The sequence below is a fragment of the Leguminivora glycinivorella genome, chromosome Z, assembly GCF_023078275.1.
Source record: "Leguminivora glycinivorella isolate SPB_JAAS2020 chromosome Z, LegGlyc_1.1, whole genome shotgun sequence".
In the NCBI taxonomy this organism is placed as follows: domain Eukaryota; kingdom Metazoa; phylum Arthropoda; class Insecta; order Lepidoptera; family Tortricidae; genus Leguminivora; species Leguminivora glycinivorella.
Window position 1 is genome coordinate 42,134,701 of NC_062998.1, and position 17,029 is coordinate 42,151,729.

At 36.6% G+C, this 17,029-nt stretch overlaps 1 protein-coding gene across 2 annotated transcripts; it reads right to left on the reverse strand.

The window, feature by feature from the left end:
- Window positions 1–516: 516 nt before the first annotated feature.
- LOC125240638 lies at window positions 517–16,735 on the reverse strand. Of its 2 annotated transcripts, none has more exons than XM_048148631.1 (2): window positions 16,608–16,735; window positions 517–2,335 (listed from the first exon to the last, which is right to left on the reverse strand). In XM_048148631.1, the coding sequence occupies exons 1-2, from the start codon at window positions 16,611–16,613 to the stop codon at window positions 1,076–1,078; spliced, it is 1,266 nt and encodes a 421-aa protein (XP_048004588.1). In that variant the 5' UTR covers window positions 16,614–16,735; the 3' UTR covers window positions 517–1,075. The 2 variants fall into 2 exon arrangements, with proteins under 2 accessions (XP_048004588.1, XP_048004587.1); XM_048148630.1 differs by lacking the exon at window positions 16,608–16,735 and adding an exon at window positions 6,158–6,256.
- Window positions 16,736–17,029: the final 294 nt, after the last annotated feature.

Here is a 17,029-nt window from a genome sequence, read left to right on the forward strand (position 1 = left end):
TTTTCAGTGACAATTTTCTGAATTCGAACGCGTGAGACTCCAAAATCGGCCCGCAGGTACTGACAGTCACTGTATCAAATTGTAATGCGAAATTCAATTTAAGTTCAAATTAAGAGAAATTCATCAATTTAATAAAAAAAAGCTGATTCAAAATCATCATTTATACGCCAATTCTACCAGCCAAAGTTAATTTTGGTATGAAATTACTTTTCACTACTGTGGAGTGTGGATAAAATGCAACTTTATATCCGCTTCCCTGAATCAAAGCAGCCTTTACCAGTTAAGTTGGTGAAAAACTATTTTGGTATTGGTAAGTTGGTAACTCATCACCCAGAGTCTAAATTCGGAAAAAATAAGATATATACTTAGTAACGTATACATTTCATGACTCTTCTCTTGGCGAACAGACTTACTTATCGTTTATATAACGTAGGTAATATGAATTATCAAACTTCTATAAATATAAATCTGCCAAAGTCCGACCTAAGGTACCAACTTTAAACAGAAACAATGTTGTAAATCATTGGTTTCGCTATATTTATAACAATTATAAAATTAAACTTAATAATACGAAACAACAAAACACATGCATCAGTGGGTAGGTATCTAGTCCCAGACGTGAACTAGATATGGCTAATAACAATAACAGCACCTATGCGCACTACTCAGACTTATTCATATGGTAACTTACGAGTATTACTTACAATGACTGTTTAATGACGAGTTAAAGCTTGTCTCAGTGACGACCGACGTCTTACACAGAGCCGGTTATCCTGCAAAATACTAGCAATCGCATCGCACCACATTTTCGCTTTGCACTTATATGTTATCAGACATAAGTACATATATGTACTACAATTATCAATAATTCAAAATAATTTACCTATAAATGCAGTGCGGTGCGATTCCTTGTTACTCTGGAGTAGTCTCGCCTCAATATTCAATACAGTCTTGAGTAAGAAAACAAGACTCGCCTCTCCGGTTTCAAGATGACCGTTTACACGACATTCAGACTCTCACGTTTCTGTCCTATATGTACAACAATTAACAATCTCAACGGGTGCTTAATATTAGGTTATTTGGGGAACTGCCACGTGGACTGTTGCGGCGGCTTGGGCGCGGGCTGCTGCGGCGCCGGCTGCACGGCCACCGACTTCTGACTGGCGGCGGTGTTGTTGTCGCTGCGGTCCCAGCCGTGCGACTCGTGGTGGTGGTCGTGGTGGTCCGGTGACGGGAACCACTCGGATATCCATACAGGCTTCCAAATCTTTTTCACTCCCGGTACCCATATTTGCTTCCAGTCGGGAATCCAGATCTGTTTCCAGGCTTCCTTCCACTCCAATTTCTTGTCAGGCACCCATATAAGTTTCTTTGATGGCTTCCATATCTGTTGCCAGGCTTCTTTCCAAACTAATTTCTTGTCATCGATCCAGATCTGTTTCTTTTCCGTCTTCCAGATCTGCTTCCATTCGTCTTTCCATACCAATTTCTTGTCCGGAATCCAGATTTGCTTCTTACCCGGCTTCCAGTATTTCTTCCACACTGGTTTCCAGACGAGTTTCTTTTTCCACAAATCATGTGACGTGTATTCCCATCCGTCGTGATCCTTGCCTAAATACTTCTCGCCGGGAACACCGACTTTAACCCATTCCGGTACCCAAATCTTTTTCCATGCCGGTATTTGTATTTCCTTCCACCCTGGTATAACTATGTCTTTATATACAGGGACGGTAATCTTTTTCCAATCCGGAACTTTCACTTCCTTCCACGCGGGAACCTTTATGGGCTTCCACTCAGGCTTGTAGATTTTTTTCCAGTCCGGTACTTTGATTTCCTTCCATACCGGAATTTTGGTCGGTACCCAAACGGGTTTCCAAATCTTTTTCCATGAAGGCTTCCATATTTGTTTCTTTGCCGGTTTCCATATTTTCTTCCATCCGGGTTTCCAGATCAATTTCTTTTTCCAGTATCCTGGGTCGTGATGGTCGTGATGGTCGTAGTGTTCCTCGTGGTGTTCCTCGACGTGGTGCTCCTCGTGGTGGTCGTGGAAGTCGTGGTGCTCGTGCTCGTCGTGGTGGTCGTGGTGGTCGTGGTGGTCGTGGTGGTCGTGGTGGTCGTGGTCGTCGTGGTCGAACCCGTCGTGGCCGAGGTCCCCGTGTTCTTGGAAAGGGTTCACCAGATCGCCGGGAGGCGCGGGGTAGTCGTACCCGATGCGTTTCTGTGCTGCTTGTACATTTTGATCTTTCGGCTCCAACTGCTGCTGTGCTTGTTGATTTTGTTGTATTAACGCCTTTCCCGTTACTAGAGCGACTTGTAGAATTACCGCTAGGGTAATCTGAAACAAAGTAAAACATACTATTGTTAAGTATATGTATGTATGTATTTATTAAACATTAAGACAGCAATCAAATCACTAATCGTAAATAGTTCGCAGAGCAATGACACATTACAGTTTTATAATGTCGCGTCGCGTAGCTTTCAAAAGTAGGTAAACAAACATTTTAATAAAGACTACTGCTATAATAAGCGATTACACTTATTGAATATAGTGGATGCACTTTTAACATTTCTATTTACGCATAACCTCCAACCATCTTCGGCCGACCATTACAAACAAAATCTTTAACAGAACTATTACATAATTTAATGAAATAAATTACTCTCAGAGTTGTTCAAACCACTTGGTACACAAATAGCTCATATTTTCACTCGTACGTAATATTACACAGTTTACATCTTATGATAATTATTATGTAAGCAATTTGAATCAGATATAAGAGGAAAGTGCAGAACGTGAGACCCGTTTTATAGTTCAATTGAGTGGTCTGGCAAGTCAGAGCCGGTAATAGGAAGTACTGAATATGTTGGAGAAATAATTCAAAGCAGTACTTTCTCGTGAAGTATGCTAGCACCACTACCTACATACCTACAACCTACGAAGTATTATTAAGTATTATATGGGTCTAATAACTACATATTTTTTACTAACGATATTGTAGCCATTAATTAGTCAGGTACAGACAGCAACAAACTGGTCGTAACGGTAATGGTACGAAATATGTCCTACTATACAATGCGTTTATTTTTGTATTGTACTTATTTACAGTTTTATACTGTGTGTTATTTCGCGCCTTCTGTTGTATTTGACCCTGACCTAAGTTAAAACTGGTATATTATATCAAGAAGGACAATTTCTTTGAAAAGTCCGTATTAACTCTAAATGGTTCGTGACTTGTAAAATCCAAGTTACAAATAATATCATAGGTGTCATTAAAAAATGGTGACCTTCCCGTGACCTAAGAGGTCAAAATCAGCTATTCTAAGTGATTCAGTTAAGATCCCAGTGAAAGTCCACCCGTTTCATTAACGCAGTTCGCGGCGAGGGGCTAATAACATGGCTCACGATCGCATTATGCAAGAGTTGCGCAACACGGTGACCGGCGACACCCGCCGCGCCGCCCGCGTCCTGCGGCCACGGCCCACGCACATTTTATTGCTTCCTTAATAAGGATCACACGCCCTAAATAGCAATGACACATAACGAAAACGTAGTTTGCATGTATCTTTAGAAAGTTAATATAAATATAATAACAATGCTGCCAGTTCTCTAAAGAACAAAGCTCCACAACCCGTGAGCGCCGAGCTTCCAAAATGTATCATGAATTTCAGTCTAAATCGTAAACGACTTAGATAGAGAATATACTCAATAGGCACGTGAGAGTGGATTTACTAAATACATGTTATTATGTTTAAATGTTCAGTGAAACGAGGTCGTGGTTCGTGACCCGCCAAGAATCAGCGGAAGAATACGATATCGTTTCTCGTTATGCAATTCACGCAATTGGTATGATTATCGGAACATTGGTAGATGTCTCGGTGAGTGGTCCTCTGTGCAACTTAAGGAAAGATCACCGAGAAGCGGGAGATGATAGCTGATACCTTTTTGATCGATTTCCCTTAACAATAACCAAGCAGACAATCGTCGGATGAACACGATTGCACGTATAAAAATGAACTGGCTATTGTGCGTTTCTTATACTGCCAGGGATCATTGTCTTTAACGGTTTCTATGCGACAACTACTTATATGTACAATCATACATAATTATATTGATACACACACTATGACATTTACAGAAAAGAGATGAAAATTCAGCGAACCGTTATTTAGTAACATTTATGCAGTTATTCGTGATATCGTATTTTAATGGTGCAGTTTTAACACTCAAAAAATATTTGATCTCGGCGCATTCTGCTGTGAAATTTAATTTGGGTATTCATACCTAGGATATGTTAAAATATTTATTACTAATATTACAAAGGAAAAATCATAAAACCCTGTAGTTCAATTGATTAAAAAAACGCTGGTTTTAGCTTTAAATGTAAGTTGTTATTCGCTGTGTAAGTGGATATGGGTACCTAGGTATCAAAACTTTATGGACATTAGATTTTTATCTTTCTTTTTTTCGGTCTGGCACAGTCGGTAGTAACCCTACCGGCTAAGCCGCGGTCCCGGGTTCGAATCCCGGTAAGGCCATTTATTTGTGTGATGAGCACAGATATTTGTTCCTGAGTCATGGATGTTTTCTATGTATATAAGTATGTATTTATCTATTTAAGTATGTATAGCGTCGCTTAGCACCCATAGTACAAGCTTTGCTTAGTTTGGGGCTAAGTTGATCAGTGTATGGTGTCCACAATATTTATTTATTTATTTTTGCTGACGTTTTAGTGAATCGTGTATCAGAAAACATTTAATCAAAATATAGTCAGTAAATAAAACAATAACTAATCGACAATAAAGTGAGCTCAATATATTTAATAAAAAAAATATTATGTACAAAAATAGGTAATAATTAAATAGACTAGGTTACTCGATTCTCCTGGTGTCTCGTGAGTGTTATCCCATTAGGGTTCCGTACCAAAAATTGCTTGTAATTTGTATGCAAAAATCAATGATCTCACATAAGGAATGTTAGTAGCTTGGTTAGTAGTAAGTAAGGTTCAGCGGGGCAAATCTCGACTGGGGGGCAAATGTAACTAGTCCATTTATTCCATGTTTTACAATGTTTGCATTATTAAATAGAGTGTCCACCGGTTATATACGGTAGGCGTGTTCAGTGGATACATGTAGAACTTAAAACCATAGTGTAATAATGGAGAAAATGGATTAGTTACAATTGCCCCCCAGGCGAGATTTGCCCCGCTGTACCTTACTACTTTTAGTATATTCAATTACAAGCACATGTACTTTCTTTATAATTTTCTCCGTCCGTCCTTACTCTGGGATTGGTCCCAAAACCATCTTGTCCCGGCACACGTTGAGACCGTTACTCAACAATACAATAAGCATTTATTTTTTCTGCATCTCACTTTTGTTCTGCATAATTTGTATGTTTTTAATAATTGTATTTGATCTGTGACTGTATTTTTAATGTAATGATAAGGCAATAATCTATTCTATGATGGGACTCTGCCCGCACACCACTGCACATTAAGTCCTAATTATATCGAGAACTATTTGTTTTTTTTTACACAATAATACATTTAATTTATATGGGTACTTTTAAAAACTGACTGCTGATTGAACGTTACTATTAAAATATGAATTTTGTACTGTCAAAAAAGTAAAAGAACGAGAAATATTGCAAATTCAATATGATGGCCGATGGCCACTTCATTAAACTAGTTCGGGATAATGGTTGTTTGTTTTTATCCAAATATTTAGCTATAATTACCACATAAGTGTTTTGGTGTAAGACTGTTAAGTTTGTGTAAATTTTAATAAATAAATAAATATGGTTGTTCGGAGTTTTAATTCGTCGTAGTCCAATGTTAAAGCGGCATAACAAATAATAATATTTTTATGTGGACAACAGATTTTACTCGCAAATTCTGTAGCACTATTCGAAACCTGGTTTAAAATATATTATTATTTGATGGCTCCCAAAACAAACAATATTTTAATTCACAGTCGATTACCTAATTATAACAATTATATCACTTTTAAAACTAATCACTGCAAGTACTGGGAAACCTAGGTATTTTAGATATCACTTTTAATATAAATTCACAATTATCTTTTATTGATATCACCCACCGGAAGCAAAACAAATAAGTTATTTAGATATCCTGATATAGGTTAAAATATCACTGACCACTTGGCTCCAGATCCCTCGCATGATGGGGCGGGGATGGCCGTTCCTCTAGCTAAGCCGCCGGAACTGTTTTTACTCTATTGGTTTACCTTGAGAATCGGTATATATACGATCGAGCCTACCCCATAAGGCGGCCGGTGGGGCGCGCTTTGGCAATCACTTTCGCCGGCACCCCGCCGCCGCCGCGAGCGGCTCGCCCGCAGGAAGCAGAGGAAACGCTCTGGAAAATCACTGCCAATAAGGGTACTTACTTTTTTATTTCTAAGTACGGTTCTTTTCAATAAACTAGATCGAAACATTAACGGGTTTAAAGTCATGTGACATACTGAATTCAACCAAACGTGAACTGAGCTATAATAAATTAAAATGTGATAAAAAAGTGTATGAATAAATTTCATATTTTTTTACAAAGATCGGAATAGTTCTAAGATAAAACCAAGATTAGGTATTAGATATGCGAGCAATTGACCATATTATACTTAATTAAACAATTATTAAAATGATGATTGTTTATATTTATTTGTTTCTCTATCGATCATGCATATCCTAGAACAACTGAAATAAATCAGGTTGGGGTCAAATACGTTTTCGTATTTTCTATGTTAAAAGTTGCAATGAAATAGCTTCAACTGCCTATATCTGTTGGTTTCAAAAATATCAGAGATGACCTATCAAAGTTAGTAAGAAGCAAGGATTATTTATAGGTATAGGATTTACATATTTCATACTAAGAATCGTACCTCGATTTTTTGGCGCCACCTATTTAATAAATACGTATAACTACATACTACATCATAACTACACTGATGATGCCTACAAATTTCTTTTTTTCAAAATGTGTGTTGACGTGATCCATTTGTTTTTATAAAATATAAAAACACGCAAAAATATTTGGGGAAAATATGATTTTGGCCACTTCCAGGCTGCGAACAGCGCCATCTAGTTTTAAGCCGAAAATACCCATACATTTCAGCGGTACGCTTTTTTGTATGGGCTTTGTCAGTCCAGTATTAAATCCTTCTTGGGAAAAAGTTTAAAAAATCCAGCTGTAAAAAAATACCTATTTATGCACCCCTGCGGGCCGATTTTTGAGTCTCACGCGTTCGAATTCAGAGAATTGTCACTGAAAATAATAGGCAAGGCACCGTTTTCAACCGGTATTTTAGTGACAGTGAGACCATAGATTAAATATAACAAGATCATACCATCCCATACATTAAAATGCGACCGCCTAAGACCGCGCTTACACTCCACCACACATAGATGGCACCACAAAAAAAATGTCTTGTAGCTTTCGATTATACTTGTAGATGGTGTTAGTGTCACTTTTGACATAGATTTACGGCTTGGAATTGACACTTAATGCCAATCTACAAATAATCGGTGGCAACAAGGCATTTTTTGTGGCGCCATCTATGTGTGGTGGAGTGTAAGCGCGTTCGTAGGCGGTCGCATTAGGTAGTAGGTGAGACTCATAAATCGGCCCCCTGATCTCTGATATTTCTCCCAATCTCCAAAGAAGCACAAAGTTTTCTTTTTATGGGCGTTTAAAATTCTCTCGCAAAATACGAAGACTTTTTCTCCGACCTAATATAGGTATACAACATCCCAAGCCTTATACCAGAGAGGATTGAGTATTATAGAGAGTTATACTGTCAAAGTAAAATGTGTAATCACAGTGCGTAGACTGCCATCTCACGACACTTGCTTTAAACTTTTGAACCTCAGTTTTGACAATTTGGCCCATATTCTTAGCTTGATATGTGTTAAAATGTCAAATATTTTTATTAGCGCCATCTAGCCGAGCGTTCCCCGAAGGTGTAACGCCATCTTGGCCACCGTACCTTTTTCATTATGGTTTTGAGGTAGGTTTTTTTCTTAGACTTTATCCGTCTATACGGAGTTACATATGTCTTTGATTATACGTAAAATACATCCCGGGTTCCAAATCTCAAAGGAAGGGGTTTTCAATTCGTCTGTATTTTTTTTTAATGTTTGTTCCTCGATATCTCCGTCGTTACTGGACCGATTTTGAAAAAAAAATTTTTGATTGAATGTATATGCATGCAGATTGGTCCCATTTTTCTCAGAACCCAGTTCTGATGATGGGATCCTGGAGAAATCGAGGGAACTCAAATCTGAAAGGCATACATATGGTGATTTTTTGTGTTTTTAAAGGAACAGCATGCATTTACGTACGGAGCAGTGACATTTGGTGCAGTGGAACTCCTGATGATGGTCAGAATGGAACTCCTCAAATCTGAACGGCACACTTATAGTGACTTTGGTATTTTTATAAGAACAGCATGCACTTACATCCAGAACAGTGACATTTGGTGCAGTGGAACTGCTAATGATGGTCAGAACGGAACTCCTCAAATCTGAACGGCACACTTATAGTGACTTTGGTATTTTTATAAGAACAGCATGCACTTACGTCCAGAATAGTGACATTTGGTGTAGTGGAACTGCTGATGAAGAGTGAGCCGCCCCTGGTTAGAGTTCCGTTCTGATAATCATTCTCATCTGTAAGTATACTTCAGAATCATCCAGATTTCAAAATTGGTTCAGAAATGACGGAGATATCGAATAACAAACATTAAAAAATATACAGACGAATTGATAACATAATCCAACATTTGAAAGTATTTATCACCAGAACCCCAAAGGAAGGCGATTTTTTTTTCTTAAAAATTATTTAATACATTTTGTATGGCGGTAACGAAACGGAAGGTCTGAATAATGTATGGAAATCTTGGGACATTTTTTTTCTCCTATCAGGATCGAAAGAGCTCGCGATTCTGAGTATAAATCGCGTAAAAAATACCCATGTTACAAAAAATGTGGGGTGGACAACTTTGAAAAAAAAATGGCCCAGTTACTACGAATGTACACAATTAAGTAAAGTTATTTGGCATATAATTAACCGGGCAACTAAAATATTAAACGGGAAGTTAAGTCGGGCATACAATAATATAATTTGGCTGTGTTTTAATATTGTGGCGACAAAAAAAATATATGAGCCTCAAATATTAAGCATCATTATTATTGAAAAAACGGCAGCAAATTTCAAGCGACAAAAATATTGCCTAGGAACATTAAACAATACTTTGGCGACTAAAATAATAATTGGCACCTAGTATTGTAAAGCGTAAGATTTTTAATATTTGTAGTCATAAAGATGTTAGCACCTAAATAATTATACTTAGCTCATCGTTTAAAGTAGTATTTAAATTGCGGAGGCAACTAAAAAAATTACTGGGAAGTAGGTTTTTTTAAAAAAACATATAAAATCGTTTCTTTATGGAAACGATGGTCCCATCGGAAAATCAGCGCTGGAAGTCACCAGCAACACGCTGAGATGAGGCCATTTCGTGGCACTTCATTCCTTTCCGTCTTGTTGTTATTATGTGTATTTTGTCTTGCCTGTGTTCACGAATAAATGTTTATTCTATTCTATTCTATTCTATTCTATTCTATTCTATTCTATTCTATTCTATTCTATTCTATTCTATTCTATTCTATTCTATTCTATTCTATTCTATTCTATTCTATTCTATTCTATTCAAACATCGTATTTGCGACCCGTAAACCACGAGTAGTATTTAAATATCTCTATAAGGGAACGCGTACCAAATCATTTTATAATAAATATACAGCAAAAAGGAGTGTATAAGCTTCTAATGGGTCGGTAACGCGCATATGATACCCCTTGAGTAGCAGGCGTCCATAGGTTACGGTGACCACTTTCCATCAGGCCGATCGTGTGCTTGTTTACCACCGACATGGCATTTAAAAAAAATTACCGTGATAATCGTAGTATAATATTAGAGGTATAGGAGCAGAATTATTTTCTGCTAGCAGAAAAGTGGGTTAGTGTTAGGTTATTTTTTAGTAGAATATAAGTCCTACCAAATTTGCTATGGCATAATTCTTAGGTACTTTGTATGAACAAAACAACGATAGCAAAAAGGAAATGAAATACAGTCCCAGAGGCACCGTTAGGTACGACGACGAGCGAAGCGAGGAGGAGTGTTAGGTATCTTGCATCCCCAACACACAAGACTCGCTATCAAATCAAAACAGAAATAGGAAGAAGATGGACAACTTTTTACTGCCTAAATATTATGCAAACAAAAATCTACGGAAGTACTCTTAATTTAGAAGATTATTTTGCTCATTAACATTATGCCAGCATAAGATTGGATATTATAAAATCTGCGGAACGAGGCATATTCTGAGTAAGGTTTTCCTGCCAAAAAATGAATCTTTCAGAGTGACGTTAAGACTGCGTAAGACCGGCCTTAGATTCGATAGAGTAAACGTCATGAAGGGTTAAATTCATTGTATAGTGACGAAGTTGCCAGCACCCCCAAACACCTAATTTCTTACCCATAAGTACAATATTTTGTCGACCGTTATATTTTATAAGAATCCTTTTTTTTTAATTAAAATGACAGCTCACGTGATGAGTGCCGATGTATAAATTTTAAATGTACTTTTTATGTTAATTTGCTATATAAATATTTTAAAAGAACAGTATATTTTATATTAATAGATAGCCGTTTTCCTATTAAACTGTCTCTCTTAAATTGTTTCTAATATAATAATTCAGTTGCCAAATAAATAGTTGGTACTCGCGTCTGAATAAACCGTAGCCGTAATGACATTAAAATGCTACCTCATATTGAAATAATTTGAGGCCCCATTTTAGTCGCCAAACTATTATATTTGATACCCATTTCTATGGTTATTTAGTCGCCCGGTTAAATACGTGCCAAGTTATTTTAAACAACAATGCAGTTTACTCCAGTTTACCAGTCTAAATTGGTATTCATTAAAAGGATATCGGAACTAGCTTGAATAGTAACGGAAAACTTTTTGCTCCTACCGGTAATTTGTCAGAACGCTACGGTCAAAGGAAAATAAATAGACACGTACGTAGCGCCACCCTAACAAAGCTCCATCTATGGCTGAATAAAATTGAAATTCAAAATATGAGGTTAACTATCCGGTTTTCATAGTTAGTTATTTTTAGAATGCGGTATGTGGGTATATCTAATGTTTTTACATTTACCAAAAACGATTTAATACGGGACTGACAAAGCCCATACAAAAAAGCGTAGCCCTAAAATGTATGGACCTTTTTGGCTTAAAACTAGATGGCGCTGTTTTGCAGCCTGGAAGTGGCCAAAATCATATTTTCTTCAAATATTTTTGCGTGTTTTTATTTGTTATAAAAACATATGACATATTTCTTTATTTTAAAATCATGATATCACGATTCAAAATGTGTATTGATACTATAGATGGGCCGAATATTCGGTAAATATTCGGTATTCGGCATATTCGGCAAGTTTTTCAATGTTCGTATTCGGCCAAATAATTCTGTTGCACTGCCGAATATTTACCGAATAAACAAAGTAAATAACTAATGAAGATCTTACGTATTCCAATGGACGTATTCCTAAAAAAAGAGATAATTATCTATGCGTCAAAATATAAATACAATTGATTTGTAAAAAAGTTAAAAAGAGATGAGTTCAGAGTTGTTTTAACACTTTTAAATAAGTTTTAGTTGTCCACTAAATCATAAGAACATAGTTGTAGTCTTATAACCATTATCAATCATTTCATAGTTTTAATCTTAACATCTGCTTTAAAAATATGGCGTAACCGAATATTCGGCCGAATGTTCGGTTCGGTAAGAGCTGAACCGAATGTTCGGCCGAATGTTCGTATTCGGCAAAGTCCATATTCGGCCCATCTCTAATTGATTCACATTTTGAAAAAAAAATATGTAGGCATCATCAATGCAGTTATGATAGTATTTAATAGGTGGCGCTAAAAAAATCAAGATACGATTCTTAGTATGAAGTATGTCAAATCCTATATAAATAATCCTAGCTTTTACTAACAATAGTTATTTGTTATTACAAGGGGCAATGTTGTATTTTAACGCCGAGTATGGAATTGAAAAACGAGCAAGTGAAAGGATAGAATCCAGAACTTGGCGACTTTTTCAACACACGAAAAGTAAAATACATTTGCACCCGTGTGTAACACAAAACTTTTCCCCTCACTGTAGCGAGGAAATTACAACACAAAAACGCGTTTATCACTGCTTCCAGTAGTTCCACAAGTGGTAAATCATCTTCATTACTAGATTCACCCACTTTTATCAATTTTAAAGCAGACAATTCAAGGTCAAATTACTTTATCCACTAGTGGATAAAATACGTTTTTACCCCCTGACATTGAAGGATAAAACACGTGTTTCCGAGTTAGTGAGAGGAAAAATAATGTATCTAGTGTCTTCACCGTGTAAGTAAATAGTCAAGTGATTTGTAACTGTGTCGGATCCACGTCGGATCAAGCTGTTTTCATGACGAGTGCTACGTCAAGTTTTTTTTATTTTATTATTATTATAAATGGGCTTACTCTTGGCCACAGACGGACAGTACGGACTTTTGTATAGCGTATATTGAACATTACATTCAGTATCGACAATTCTCGTTTCCCGGGATCCAATCCAAGACTACTTAAGTTAGACTTATATTGACCGGGATATAGACCGTGATTACCTTTTTGATTTTTGTCGAGTGAAGGTAATCACGGTCTATATCCCGGTCAATATAAGTCTAATGAAAATAACCGTGAATCATTCAAAACTCTTACTTAAGTTAGATCGACTTTTCTATTTGTTTGTCCATGTGTCTGTTTGTCTGGTTGTTTGTTGCGGGCAAATACTAGTGTAGAATAATTGGACTGAGGCAGATACTACTTAAGTAAAGATAATTAGTAATTATGTATCAACTTATATGTATGTATGTATAAATACCGCCTGCTATACCAAGTAGGCTTTTTTTTAGTAAAGTAGGTATCATGGTTAGGGTTTATTGTCTCTCAAATTTTACATTTGTGTTATTTTGTAAATGAAAATTAGCATTCCTCGTGTCAATACGGATGTTACATGTTCAATAAAGTAATTTCATTTCATAATTTCATGGTTATTTAACTTTACCATGACGTGCATGACCTTAATTTAATAAATTAACAAAAATGTAGGTACACCTTGTTAACGTTCTAACAATAATTTTATTGCTAGCAATATACTTCAGCGCAATAAAATAAGAAGTACTAAGTGTAAATTACGGCTCTTCACCATTAATTAGCGATATGAGTAATGACAATATTGACATTACCAAAGAGAATGGATATATACACACACGTTTTAAGTTCGTTATCAGCAACCATCCTATATATCACTTTTAGTTAAATTCGCAAAAAAAAATTCATCGTTTTCATATATAATAAATGAATTAATCAGTGTGAAAGGTGAAAGACCCTTAAGGATAACATTCAAGTTACTGTCAAGTGATTGACGGCACATCTCAAAACAAATAACATTAGGAAGTGGTAAAGACTGTCACGCACGTGTTCAGTTGTTTTAATTTTTTTAATAACTCGGTAACGGTAAGAGTTAAGGCGCTAGTTTCTTAGATAAATTAATTGTGATTTGATCTAAAGAACCTTCCTCAATAAAAACACGGTGTATGTTAAAATCTAAATAGGCATCAACCAATGGAGTGGCGCTTTTTAAACGAGTTTATTTTTTTAAATACTTTTGGCCACAGACTAGCCAAAGGCAAAGACGTGAACTACGATGGAGTGAGATAGTTCTTATTATTTTATGGTTCAAGGTACTATCAGCTGCAAGAGTGCATGGAGAAATTATGAATGAATTCATTGATAAATTCGCTATCCACTTTTGCAGCTGATAGTACGTTTTTTCTTATACCCTATTTGGCTCTAATTTACATTGTCTTTGCAATAACGAGTCTCATGCTATTTCAGTCAGTCTCAGTACAAGATGTACTGACATTGACTGAACTAGCGTGACAAATACGAACGTTTCCGGAAAATAACGAAGGAAACCCTTTTCGCACTACATCTGTAGGTCGCACTATCTACGTACCTACATGGAATGTATGGATTTCAAATGAGTATGAACGCATCGCAAACAATGCTAATGGATCAAACGGATTACATTATTACAGGTAAATGCCCGTATTGTGGTATAGCACTGCATATGTTGGATATGTATTCCGGATTTCTGGGACGGTACATATTTTTGAAAAGTAGTACCTATCGTTCGCCATAACATAATCATATATGCTTTTAATGCTGCCTGTACATTATTTCGGAAATTTATATTTTTGGGAGGGTTTCATTCACCATTTCATATTTGCTTTTGATATTGCGTGTACATTACTTCGGATACCTATGCGATAAACTTCAGGTTGGAAGGTCAGATGGCAGTCGCTTTTGTAAAAATTAGTTAGAATAGAATAGAATAGAAAACGTTTATTTGGTGAAAATATACAAGTAAAACAACAATAGCCTTAATCTATATACATCTTAAACTAAAGTCACCAAAAAGGATGCCACTCAGCATATGCCAATGGCTAATTGGTATTATTCACGGCGCTGGTTTTCAGGGCAACCAAGAAAACAGGGTGGGATTTCAGTTGTTGTTTGTTGTTGTACCCCAGGCTCCCATAAGCCGTGGTAAAATGCCGGGATAACGCAAGAAGGACCTATGCGATAAACTGACTAAGTATGCTATAAATAAATATTCAAGGGTGAACAGGCATCTTCTGGGCAAGCTCACTCTATCGTATGACACGTCTTTGCCTTTGGCTAGTCTGTGGCGAAGGTTTATAATAAAAATAAAATACTTTGAGACATTCTTACACACATTGATTGAGTCCTACGGTAAGCTTTCCCGGGACTCGGTCCCACGACAATCAGCTTAGCAAATTCACTTCCCACTCAATCTTAAATCTTATCTTCAACTTTTCGTCTTTAGCTGCTTCACCTTTCATAATAATGTGACAAACAGACAAACAGACAGGCAAACAGATAGACAGACAGGCGGAGAGAGTCGCACCATAAGGGTTCCTTTTGTACCTTTTTGGTACGGAACCCTAAACAATATTGTTATGACAAGACAAAGTTCTCAAAGTACGAGTGCGCTATTATATATAAGCAGTAGAGAGTAGAGATGACTAGGATTTTTGGAAATGGACCAATCAAATGAATGCTAATAGATATAAATGTGTCGCTTAACTTCAAATTTTGGTAAATCCATTCTGCTATAAGGTTGATTATTTTTCAGAACAATATTATATTTTTTATGTACTTAAATAACCTTAAAGCAGAATGAGTTTACCCAAGTTTGAAGTTAAGCGACACATGTGTACGTGTGCAGAGAATTCCTACAGATGATGTACTCATACTCATACTCATTTATTTGTAAAGCCATTTTACACGTCAAGATTTGATGTAAAAGTTCTCAAAGGGCTGCGACTTTAATCAGATTCTTCAGGGATCAGGGAACGTCAGGGAGGGTAAACGAACATAACTGACTAGCATGTGGCCGCGGCTTCGATCGCGTAATTTTTGTAACACCAAATATTAAGACCATTCTAGCTTGGTAGCCGTTTTAAAGTGACTGACTTTAACTACGTTTGTATGGAGATCCGAGCTTTCTTCGGAACCTTCCGTATTTGCTTGAAGGTGCATATTAGTTATGAGTTAGCTTAATGGCGGCCATAGCTCCAGGCGTCAATATAAGCACCTGTTATAAATACACCAAGTATCGTCATTACGCAACCGTACCCTAACTAGAGAAAATGACATACGTAATTGCTCACTGGTCGCTGTGGCATACATACCTAATGCACTCGATGTAGGACAGTAGCTGGGTGTCGAATGACAAGTCTACATATAATGTTGATATGGCGTCAGTCAAGTGCGTAATTGATTACGTATAACTATTATTCATTGTTCGTATGTATGAAAAATTAATAGACATACCTATGAATGAGTTCGTTCACATTTTAGAAACGACATCATTTACTCGTATCGACAACATGTGCATACATTGCATCTACTATTGTCTATTACGTAGTGAGTAAATAGTATCTTCTACTTATTATTATTTTGTTCTAAATGAACGGTTTTCCATGACTGAACACTCTTATCCACCAGTGTCAAACCGACATAAAGGCACGTTGAAGTCTTGTATCAAATTACAAGCATTATAAAAGCCAAAATGCGTGCTCATTTCGCCAAAGTCGGCTCCTGTTACTTAAGTAACCTACTTATTTCCTTTTCAGCCAGTAACCGTAGTACGTAATTTCAAAAGATACTTAACTCATTCTTTTGCAGAGATCGCGGAAATCTGGCGACTTTCCTCGCACAGCGTTACGCGTTGCTATAAAGCGAGGAAATGCAGCCGTGCAGCAGCATGCTACAATAAGAGCCTATTTTAGATTTAAGCTATTTATTAAGTATGCTTGGCATTAGTAAAAATACGTATATCTTCTCATGTATAAATGTTGTTGCGATATGAAACATTAATTATCTAACAGAGTTTCGTTACCTGCATCCCATTAGGGTCCGTTTACAATTGTGATCCAGCACCCGCATCTGCTTTTTATTAGGGTTCCGTATTTATTCTTGTAATTAAAACTGAAATGGAAACGCGATAAAACAGGAAACCAGAATGCAATGCACAAATTAACAATGCACAAATGTATTAAAGTTCAGTTCTTAAAATTGTGGTATTAGGGAAGTCATACACAACATAGTTAGATTAGGTAGACCGATAGGCTGTTTGGTTGACATAACATAGGTTTACTAGCAATAACAAATGCAAGAACATACAAACAAACACCATACATACATAACAAAGGTAATAAGCATTGCCATTTGCCATATACTTGCAGTCTTACCAGCAAGTGAACTGAAAAAGGGGTTATGAAATAAGATGATGTTTTAACTTATCCAAAACCTTAGCCTCCT

Excerpts from the sequence above, each read along its gene's own strand:
- LOC125240638 (XM_048148630.1), bottom strand. The coding sequence starts at position 6,181 with ATGCGAGGGATCTGGAGCCAAGTG. Across the intron at positions 2,336-6,157 it reads GAGGGATCTGGAGCCAAGTG|ATTACCCTAGCGGTAATTCT; the intron begins GTCAGTGATATT and ends ACTTTGTTTCAG.